We start from the raw sequence: 12,009 nt of genomic DNA, 5'->3' as shown, positions 1-12,009 counted from the left end.
CTGGAGAAAAAATACAGATGACAATCAGAATTTAGAAGAAAATTTAAAATATAAGAAATATAAAGTGTTTTCTAAAATATTAACACTTTCCCTTTTAGAAATTAACATTTTAATCTGTTTAGTGTCAAAAGTGACCATCTTCTAAATGGCAAATGTTACCGGACAAAATATTTAAAAAATTTTTAAAGACATACCCGAATTTCTTGAAGGTTGTGAAAATTATTTCCTACTCTGACTGAGATCTTGCTTGGAGTGTAGCTTTCATCAGATTTGTAATCCGCATAAATACATAATGTCTTCACTGTTGTTTTTCTTCTAAAAGCAATAAAGTAAAAACAACATGCTTTTATCATGTGCAAAGATTATATCCCAAACATCTTATCTTCTGATTTTAAAAGTCATACTTTGCCAAAATGAGTATTTGGATCAATGATTTCCATGTCCTTTAACAATAATAAAAATGAAGAACATGTGACAAAACACATACACGTTACTTTTACAAACATCTCTCACCTAGAACATGGTCAAGAGCCAGATGCTAAAGAAGGACCAGTTAAGCCAAAATAGGTACCTTAGAGTGCAAATAAGCATTGAGAGTGTCAGTTCTCCTCACTTGTGTTTAGACAAAGAAGATTATTCTAACAAGCTTGGTTTTCTTTTCTAGTTAGTACTTACTTAATTTCCTATGTTAATACTTGAAAATAACTAGCTAAGTGAGAAACTAAGTCTAGCAAAGAGAAAAATGTTTAAAAACTGGAAAGCATAATCTTATTACTTAGTGCAAGAAATAAACCTCTACTCTTTTAAAATATACATCTTAGAACTGCTGCTGCTGCTAGTGGCCAAAAAAAATTAAAATATATTCAATCGCCAATAATCAAAGAAACAGGAAATTAAAACACAGACATTGGTGTTTTTCTTATCATACTGGGAAATATGAAAATAACTGATAATACCCAAATATGATTGGGGAAATGTACATTCATGGCGATTTAGTAGAGGCAAAGTCTTTGACTCACAAAGAACTTCTAAGAATGCATTAAAAGACAATAACACAACTACTCTAAAACAGATAAAGAGAAATGTTCATGGTCCTGCAGTTAAGTCAATGAAAAATTATAAATAACCTAAATGTCTATCTCAATAGAGAATTAGTTAAACAAATTACAATACACCAATTCAATGAAATATTACACAACTATTTAAGATACACATAAATATATAGTTAAAAAAGGGGGAAAAGCAGATTATAAAACAGACTGGAAAAAAAGGATGTCATTTTGGGAAAAACCAAAAAATATTTTAAGTCATATAAACCTACATGCGTACAGAAAAAGGCCTATATAGAACCATACAAAAATAGTAATAAGTGAGTATTCTGATGGCATAGAGCTTATTTTCTTTTTTATGATTTCTATATTTTCTGATTAATGTTTTAAAATAAGCGTGCATTATTTTGGTCATTGGGGGAAAAAACAGACAATTTAAACAGCACCAAAATAACCATTAAGAAGTCTATTTCAACTTGATTTAAAAGTTAAGATCTGGTATAAACTGGCACTCACTTAGTAACAATGAGCTACTTGAACAGAAGCAGTCTGTGTCAAAAGTCGGTCTATAAAAACAGCAGGGGATCTGTAGCTTAGTGAGGGGACCAAACTTCTATAGCCTGAGCTTTTCATCAGAAAGGAATGGGGAAAGTTAAGGGCTGTTCCTCAAGTAATAAAGACAGATCAAGATGTAAAACGCTAAATACTCAAGAACTGCTGACAGGATAAATGCCATTACCAGATTTTCAAAAGAGGCCAGCGGTATCAAACAGACATCATTCTCTGTCTGCTGGGCCAGGAAGGAGACAGGAGGGGAAACACAGGAAAAAGGGGAAATTTTGAAGGGCGTACAAAAGATCTTTTCCCTGATACACCAGCCATAAACAGGCAGTGAAAGGTCTTTCTTATCGTGAAAAGATCAAAGATCATGAAGATGACTCTTAAGGATTCCTTTTTCTTTCTTAACAAAAGCAGATCTAAAGGACCAAACTTTCTGCTCAGAATAATTTCATCTCTGTTATTAAATTCAGGATAATTTAGTCACTGAACCTAAAGATAATCAGAGTTAGCTTAGAAAGGCAAAGGATAGATAGTAACAACACTAATAATTATAAACACAACAGCAACAGCAGAAACAGTGAGTGAATAAGTGAATATACTCTGTGTCTGGCCCAGAATGAATGTTTTATATATGCATTATCTCATTGACTCCTCAACCCTGTGATATAGGAAATATTATCATCTCAATTTTACTGATTGAAGGGAAAAAAAGTAACACTCCGGTTCAGTTCAGTTCAGTCGCTCAGTCGTGTCCGACTCTTTGCGACCCCATGAATCGCAGCACGCCAGGCCTCCCTGTCCATCACCAACTCCCGGAGTTCACTCAAATTCATGTCCATCGAGTCGGTGATGCCATCCAGCCATCTCATCCTCTGGCGTCCCCTTCTCCTCCTACCCCCAATCCCTCCCAGCATCAGCGTCTTTTCCAATGAGTCAACTCTTCGCATGAGGTGGCCAAAGTACTGGAGTTTCAGCTTCAGCCTCATTCCCTCTAAAGAAATCCCAGGGCTGATCTCCTTCAGAATGGACTGGTTGGATCTCCTTGCAGTCCAAGGGACTCTCAAGAGTCTTCTCCAACACCACAGTTCAAAAGCATCAATTCTTCGGCGCTCAGCATTCTTCACAGTCCAACTCTCACATCCATACATGACCACAGGAAAAACCATAGCCTTGACTAGATGGACCTTTGTTGGCAAAGTAATGTCTCTGCTTTTTAATATGCTCTCTAGCTTGGTCATAACTTTCCTTCCAAGGAGTAAACGTCTTTTAATTTCATGGCTGCAGTCACCATGTGCAGTGATTTTAGAGCCCCAAAAAATAAAGTCTGACACTGTTTCCACTGTTTCCTCATCTATTTCCCATGAAGTGATTGGACCGGATGCCATGATCTTCATTTTCTGAATGTTGAGTTTTAAGCCAACTTTTTCACTCTCCTCTTTCACTTTCATCAAGAGGCTTTTTAGTTCCTCTTCACTTTCTGCCATAAGGGTGGTGTCATCTGCATATCTGAGGTTATTGATATTTTTCCCGGCAATCTTGATTCCAGCTTGTGTTTCTTCCAGTCCAGTGTTTCTCATGATGTACTCTGCATATAAGTTAAATAAGCAGGGTGACAATATACAGCCTTGATGTACTCCTTTTCCTATTTGGAACCAGTCTGTTGTTCCATGTCCAGTTAGTAACTGGCTTAAGTCACAAAGCTAGTCAGTGGGCTGAGTCGGAGTTCACACATGTGTCTGCCTGCCTCACAGGATCTTAACTATCATCACTTTTCTATTAATTGTATTTTAGCTTATTCAACATTGCTGTTGACACCATTTAACAGTAGTGTGTAGATGTTTATAATTCTTTAAATTTGATCTACATCATGGGTTCTTACCCTCGGGTCTATGATTTAATGGCTCAGTTATATCTGACTCTTTGCAACTCCAGGGACTGTAGCCCACCAGGCTCCTCTGTCCATGGGATTTCCCAGGCAAGAATACTGGAGTGGGTTGCCATTTCCTTTTCAGGGCATCTTCCCCACCCAGGGATGGAACCTGGGCCTACTGCACTGCAGGCAGATTCCTTACCAACTGAGCTACCAGTAAGCCAGGTCTAGGTAGCCCCAGAAATCACAGGTATCAGTTCAGTTCAGTCACTCAGTCATGTCCAGCTCTTAGCGACCCCATGAATCGGAGCACGCCAGGCCTCCCTGTCCATCACCAACTCCCGGAGTTCACTCAAATTCACGTCCATTGAGTCGGTGATGCCATCCAGCCATCTCATCCTCTGGCGTCCCCTTCTCCTCCTGTCCCCAATCCCTCCCAGCATCAGAGTCTTTTCCAATGAGTCAACTCTTCGCATGAGGTAGCCAAAGTACTGGAGTTTCAGCTTTATCATTATTTCTTCCAAAGAACTCCCAGGGCTGATCTCCTTTAGAATGGACTGGTTGGATGTCCTTGCAGTCCAAGGGACTCTCAAGAGTCTTCTCCAAAACCACAGTTCAAAAGCATCAATTCTTCGGCACTCAGCTTTCTTCAGAGTCCAACTCTCACATCCATATATGACCACAGGAAAAACCATAGCCTTGACTAGATGGACCTTTGTTGGCAAAGTAATGTCTCTGCTTTTTAATATGCTGTCTAGGTTGGTCATAACTTTCCTTCCAAGGAGTAAATGTCTTTTAATTTCATGGCTGCAGTCACCATGTGCAGTGATTTTAGAGCCCCAAAAAATAAAGTCAGCCACTGTTTTCCCATCTATTTCCTATGAAGTGATGGGACCAGATGCCATGATCTTAGTTTTCTGAATGTTGAACTTTAAGCCAACTTTTTCACTCTCCTCTTTCACTTTCATCAAGAGGCTTTTTAGTTTCTGTTCACTTTCTGCCATAAGGGTGGTGTCATCTGCATATCTGAGGTTACTGATATTTCTCCTGGCAATCCTGATTCCAGCTTGTGCTTCTTCAAGCCCAGCATTTCTCATGATGTACTCTGCATATAAGTTAAATAAGCAGGGTGACAATATACAGCCTTGACGTACTCCTTTTCCTATTTGGAACCAGTCTGTTGTTCCCTGTCCAGTTCATAGTTATACTATATATGTAGTTTCATTAGATTTGCAAAGCAAACTGTGCCTCACGAAAAATTTAAAACTATTACTCCATAAAGCCTTTTAAACTTATTTATAATTTTTATCTCGTGGTAAATTTAAAAACTAATATTGCATACAAAATCATGCTGTTTGTCCAATGGCAATGTATGTGGGAAGGGTAAATGCATAGATGAGGAGACAGTGACAGCTACTCAAATTGCTCAAATCATCATAATAATAATCACCATAACTGAATGCTTACTATATGCCAGGCATCTTAGGATAAAGTACTGTAAGAAGGGAGAAGAAAGAGTGTAATCTTTTATTCTGATGACATAAGTAATCTTCCCAGCCTTTCTCTATCCCCTCACCCACTACTCTCCCCTTCCTCTGAGAAAGTTTGACAGGAAGCAAACATGCGCTTAGAACCCTCACATCACACATTTAATAGGGGCTGGCTCCACCCATCTAGCACTTTGATGACTGGATGGGTAAGTCTGTTTAATTTTAGAGTTCAATATTATTGAACCCTAATATAGTTTGCCAGGCCTAAAATATTTACTGTCTATCCCATTACAAAAGGTACTCTAGGTTCCCGATAAAGAGGCTTAAAGTCAAGCTTAAAACAGATCAAGTTGATTCTTTGTTTTTTAATAAAGAAACTAGGTTTGGTTTTTTTGCTTTGCTGGGTCTTTATTGCTGCTTGGGGTTTTCTCTAATCGCAGTGCACAGGCTTCTCAGTGCAGCACCTTCTCTTGCAGAGTACAGGCTCCAGAGTGCACAGGCTTCTCAGTGCAGCGCCTTCTCTTGCAGAGTACAGGCTCCAGAGCGCACAGGCTTCAGGAGCTATGGCGGCTGAGCAGTGTGGGGCCCGGGCTCTAGAGTGTGCTGCACAGCAGGTGGTACCTTTTTGGACCCGGGATCAAACCCATGTCTCCTGCATTGGCAGGTGGATTCTTTACCAGTGAGCCACCAGGGAAACCCCATCAGCTTTATTCCTGAGTAGCTTAGCTGACTGCCAGACCAAAGTCTAATTCTCTTAAAAAAAAAAAAAAATCCAACACTCACCTTGGTAAAATTTACTATATCCAGCATCTAATAAAAAATTACTATGAAGAATCAGAAAAACCACTCTATGGTAGAAAGTGAACAGGAACTAAAAAACCTCTTGTTGAAAGTGAAAGAGGAGACTGAAAAAGTTGGCTTAAAGCTCAACATTCAGAAAACTAAGATCATGGCATCCGGTCCCATCACTTCATGGCAAATAGATGGGAAACAGTGTCAGACTTTATTTTTTGGGGCTCCAAAATCACTGCAGATGGTGGTTGCAGCCATGAAGTTAAAAGACGCTTACTCCTTGGAAGGAAAGTTATGACCAACCTAGATAGCATATTGAAAAACAGAGACATTACTTTGTCATCAAAGATCCGTCTAGTCAAGGCTATGGTTTATCCAGTGGTCATGTATGGACGTGAGAGTTGGACTGTGAAGAAAGCTGAGTGCCGAAGAATTGATGCTTTTGAACTGTGGTGTTGGAGAAGACTCTTGAGAGTCCCTTGGACTGCAAGGAGATCCAACCAGTCCATCCTAAAGGAGATCAGTCCTGGGTGTTCATTGGAAGGACTGATGTTGAAACTGAAACTCCAGTACTTTGGCCACCTCATGTGAAGAGTTGACTCACTGGAAAAGACCCTCATGCCGGGAGGGATTGGGGGCAGGAGGAGAAGGGGACGACAGAGGATGAGATGGCTGGATGGCATCACTGACTCGATGGACATGAGTTTGAGTAAACTCCGGGAGTTGGTGATGGACAGGGAGGCCTGGCGTGCTGCGATTCATGGGGTCACAGAGTCGGACACAACTGAGCGACTAAACTGAACTGAATGAGGAAAAATCAGTCAATTAAGGCAGCTAAAGAAAAGACAGAAATGATGGAATTAAAAAATAGTAACTTAAAAAGAGAAAACATAAATAGGTATCTATAGGTATACAACAGACCATCTCAAAACTTAGTGACTTAAAAAAATAATTTTTTTCTTTGTTTATGAATCTGGAATTTGGACAGGGCCCAGAAGTGAAGGCTCCACACAGCATCGGGTGTGATGACTTGACTCGAGAGCTGAAGGATGAGCTTCTAGGTGGCTCACCCATACAGCTGGCAAGCTGTGCCGCTTGTCAGCTGGGAGCTTAGCTGAGGACTTGGGTTTTGATTCATTTTTTTTTATGTGTTTCTCTATTTGATATAGGTTTTCTCACAGCATGGTAAATGAGTACCAAGAGAAAGAATCCATTAAACAGAGAACAAGGAAGAAACTGACTTTTATGACCAGGTCTTAGAAAGAACAGTATTATAACTTCCATATTCTGTTAGAGAAGAAATCCACAAAGGCCTGATTAGTTTCAAGAAAGGAGTCATAGATGCCATCTCTTGATTAGGAAGTAGCAAGGCTAAAGAACAGCATATGCAATGGGAAATAATGTGAAGTGTCAGTCATTCAGTCATGTCTGATTCTTTGCGATCCCATGGACTGTAGCCTGCCAGGCTCCTCTGTGCATGGGATTCTCCAGGCAAGAATATTGGAGTGGGTTGCCATTTCCTTCTCCAGAATAATGTGAACATACTGGAAAATACTGTCTCCCTTTCCTGGAAATCACGGGGTGGGACTGCAAGTTCCAACCTTCTCGTCACATGGCTGATTCTCTCCACAACTAGCTCCACCCTTGAGGGGAATCCAAAAGTCCCCTTCCCTTAAGTGTTTTCAAGAACCTGAGAGCAAGAAGTCAAATATCATCCCATTGCTCTTATCATTCAGGAAATGCCAAGGGTTTAGGGAGCTGTGAGCCAGGAAGTATGAATGAAGACCAAGTATATATGAGACATCTGAATAACCAAGTATGTATCTTTCTTACAAATCACACTATTGCGATAACGGAATATTGGTAACAACTTTGGGCCAATAAATTAGATGAATTTTGAAAACAACTTACCAAAACTGATTCAATAAAACAGATCATCAACAAGAACCTACTATTTTACTCAATATTCTGTAAGAACCCATATGGGAAAAGAATCTGAAAAACAATATGTGTGTGTATGTATATATATATATACACATATATATAACTTAATCACCTAGCTGTACACTTGAAACAAACACAACATTGTAAATCAACTATACCCAAATATAAAATTAAAATTACACTAAAAAGTAATTTTAAGACCTGCTGACAATTGAGGCATAAAAAACTATATTTTTCTGGAGGGAGAAATGTATCAATGAAATGGGAGATAAACTGGTAATTGAAGAGAAAATCTGTGCTACGGCAAGAAAGAAAGCTGATTCAGGAATAGAAAATAAATTAAAGAAATAATAAATTGTATGTTTAAAAAAAAAAAACAACTTCACATAAAAAAACACTGGGAACAGATAGCTTCAATGGTTAATTTTATCAAATATCTAAGCAAGTGCTGTGCTGTACTTAGTTGTTCAGTCATAGCCAACTCTTTGCAACTCCATGGACTGAGCCCACGAAGCACCTCTGTCCATAGGGATTCTCCAAGCAAGAATATTGGAGTGGGTTGCCATGCCCTCCTCCAGGGATCTTCCCATCCCAGGAATCAAACCCAGGTCTCCTGCGTTGCAGGCAGATTCTTTACCATCTGAGCCACCAAGGAAGCCTATCTAAGCAAGAAATAATAGCAATTCTATATGAATCCTAGTGAACCTGCCTGCCAATGCTGAAGACATTAAGAGATGCAGGTTTGATCCCTGGATCGGAGGAGATCCCTGGAGAAGGGCATGGCAACCCACTTCAGCATTCTTGCCTGGAAAATCCCATGGACAGAGGAGTCTGGTGGGCTACAGTCCATGGGGTCACAGAGTTGGACATGACTGAAGCAACTCAGTATGCAGATAGACTAAAAAGCAACAGAAAAGAACAATGAAAGTAAAAGCTGTTTCTTTGAAAAGATAAACAAAATTGATAAATCCCTAGCCAAACTCATCAAGAAAAAAAGGGGAAGGGACCAAATCAATAAAATCAGAAATGAAAAAGGAAAAGTTACAACCAACAGCACAAAATATAAAGAATTGAAAGAGACCACTACGAGCAACTAATAAAAGGGAAAACCTGGAAGAAATAGACAAATTCTTAGAAAAGTACAACCTCCCAAGACTGAACCAAGAAGAAACAGAAAATATGAGCAGATGAATTATCAGTACTGAAACTGAATCAGTAATTTAAAAACTCCCAACAAGTAGAAGTCTAGGACCAGAGGGCTGCAGAGGTAAGCCAGGAACTATGGAGAAGAGTTAACACATCTTTCTTAAACTATTCCAAAAAATTACAGAGGGAGAAATACTTCTAAACTCATTCTATGAGGACACCATCACTCTGATACCAAAACTGGACAAAGATACCACAAAAAAGGAAAATTACAGGCCAATATCACTGATGAACACAGGTGCAAAAATTCTCAATAAAATATTAGCAATCCGAAACCAACAATACAGTAAAAGGATCATACACCACAATCAAGTGAGATTTATCACAGAGATGCAAGGATATTTCAATATCCTCAAGTTAATCAATGAAATATACATTAACAAACTGAAGAATAAAACAATGTCATCATCTTAAGAGATGTAGGTAAAGTTTTTGATAAAATTCAACATCCAGTTGTGATAAAACTCCAGAAAGTGGGCATAGAGGGAACATACCTTAACAGAATAAAGGGCATATACAACAAACCCACAGCTAACATCATAGTCAATGGCAAAAAGCTGAAAGCATTTCCCCTAAGATCAGGAACAAGACAAGGATGCCCACTCTCATCACTTTTATTCAACATAGTTTTGGAAGTCCTAGCCACAGCAGTAAGAGAAGAAAAAGAAATAAAAAGAATTCAAATTGGAAAAGAAGTAAAACTGTTACTGTTTGCAAAATTACATGATGCTGTACCTAGAAAATCCCAAAGACACTACTAAAAAACTACTACAGCTCATCAGTGAGTTCAGTAAAGTTGCTGGATACTAATAGATGGAAATCTGTTGCATTTCCATATACTGCAATGAAATATCAGAAAAGAAATTAAGGAAATAATCTCATTTATCATCATATCAAATGAGAATAAAATACCTAAAAAGAAACCTACCTAAGGAGGTAAACCCTGCTTATTTAACTTATATGCAGAGTACATCATGAGAAATGCTGGGCTGGAGGAAGCACAAGCTGGAATCAAGATTGCCAGGAGAAATATCAGTAACCTCAGATATGCAGATGACACCACCCTTATGGCAGAAAGTGAACAGGAACTAAAAAGCCTCTTGATGAAAGTGAAAGAGCAGAGTGAAAAAGTTGGCTTAAAGCTCAACATTCAGAAAACTAAGATCATGGCATCTGGTCCCATCACTTCATGGGAAATAGATGGGGAAACAGTGGAAACACTGTCAGATTTTATTTTTGGGATGGTGATTGCAGCCATGAAATTAAAAGACGTTTACTCCTTGGAAGGAAAGTTATGACCAACCTAGATATCATATTAAAAAGCAGAGACATTACTTTGCCAACAAAGGTCCATCTAGTCAAGGCTATGGTTTTTCCAGTGGTCATATATGGATGTGAGAGTTGGACTGTGAAGAAGGCTGAGTGCTAAAGAATTGATGCTTTTGAACTGTGGTGTTGGAGAAGACTCTTGAGAGTCCCTTGGACTGCAAGGAGATCCAACCAGTCCATCCTAAAGGAGATCAGTCCTGGGTATTCATTGGAAGGACTGATGTTGAAGCTGAAACTCCAGTACTTTGGCCACGTGATGTGAAGAGTTGACTCATTGGAAAAGACACTGATGCTGGGAGGGATTGGGGGCAGGAGGAGAAGGGGACGACAGAGGATGAGATGGCTGGATGGCATCACTGACTTGATGGATGTGAGTTTGGGTTAACTCCAGGAGTTGGTGATGGACAGGGAGGCCTGGCATGCTGCAATTCATGGGATCGCAGAGTTGGACACGACTGAGCGACTGAACTAAACTGACTAAAGGAGGCAAAAGACCTGTACTCCAAAAACTGATCATCATAAGATGGTGATGAAAAAAATTAAAGACAACACACATAGATGGAAAGATATACTGCGTTCCTGGACTGGAAGAATCATTATTGTTAAAATTACCATAATACCCAAGGCAATCTACAGATTCAATCCTATCCCTACCAAATTACCAATAGCATTTTTCAAAGAACTATAACAAAATATTTTTAAAACTTGTATGGAAACACAAAGATGCCAAATAGTCAAAACAATCTTCAGAAAGAAGAATGGAGCTGGAGGAATCATGCTCCTTGACTTTAGACTACCACAAAGCTACAGTCATCAAAGCAGTATAGTACCAGCACAGAAACAGACATACAGATCAATGAAACAGGACAGAAAGCCCAGAAATGAATCAATGTGTGACTGTGTGTGTGCTAAGTCACTTCAGTCATGTCCGACTCTGTGACCCTATGGACTGTAGCCCACCAGGCTCCTCTGTCCATGGATTCTCCAGGCAAGAATACTGAAGCGGGATGCCATGCCCTCCTCCAAGGGATCTTTCTGACCCAGGGATCGAACCTGCATCTCTTGCATCTTCTGCATTGGCAGATGGGTTTTTTATCACTAGCACTACCTGGGAAGCTCTAAATCCATGCACTTATGGTCAATTAATCTGTAGCAAAGGAGGGAAGAATATACAATGGAGAAAAGATGGTCTCTTCAATACATGGTGTTGGGAAAACTGGACACCTATATGTAAAAGGATGAGATCAGAACATTCTCTAACACAACACACAAAAATAAATTCAAAATGAATCAAAGACCTAAATTTAAGACCAGATACTGTAAAACTCCTAGAGGAAAACATAAGCAGAACACTCTGTGACATATATTGCCACAATATATTTTTGGATCTGTCGCCTAAATAAAAAAAAATATACAAAAGAAACCTAATAAAAGCTTTTTCATAGCAAAGGAAACTATATACAAAATGAAAAGACAACCTACAGATGGGGAAAATATTTGCAAATGATGCTACCAACAAGGGATTAATTTCCAAAATACACAAACAGTTCATAAGGCTTAATTTAAAAAAAAAATCAAAAAATGAGCAGAATACTTAAACATATTTCTCCAAAGAAGACATACAGATGCCCAACAGGCACATGAAAAGATTCTCAATATCGCTAATTATTAGACAAATCAAATCTACAATGAGGTATCACCTCATACCAGTTGGAATGGCTATCATTAAAAAGTCTACAAATAATAAATGCTGGAGAGTGTGTGGAGA

At 39.0% G+C, this 12,009-nt stretch overlaps 1 protein-coding gene across 4 annotated transcripts in view; it reads right to left on the bottom strand.

Moving 5' to 3' along the window:
- The window catches only part of ANAPC10 (anaphase promoting complex subunit 10), an 83,007-nt gene that overhangs the window by 45,696 nt on the left and 25,302 nt on the right, over window positions 1–12,009 (bottom strand). For all 4 annotated transcript variants that reach the window (XM_005217513.5, NM_001080357.2, XM_010813723.4 and 1 more), the window contains 1 exon segment: window positions 195–315. In XM_005217513.5, coding sequence (XP_005217570.1) covers window positions 195–315 — 121 coding nt within the window.

Source organism: Bos taurus, chromosome 17 (assembly GCF_002263795.3).
Source record: "Bos taurus isolate L1 Dominette 01449 registration number 42190680 breed Hereford chromosome 17, ARS-UCD2.0, whole genome shotgun sequence".
Taxonomy (NCBI): Eukaryota; Metazoa; Chordata; class Mammalia; order Artiodactyla; family Bovidae; genus Bos; species Bos taurus.
Note: the sequence above shows the minus strand (reverse complement) of the source record. Positions and strands in the feature narration are given on the sequence as shown.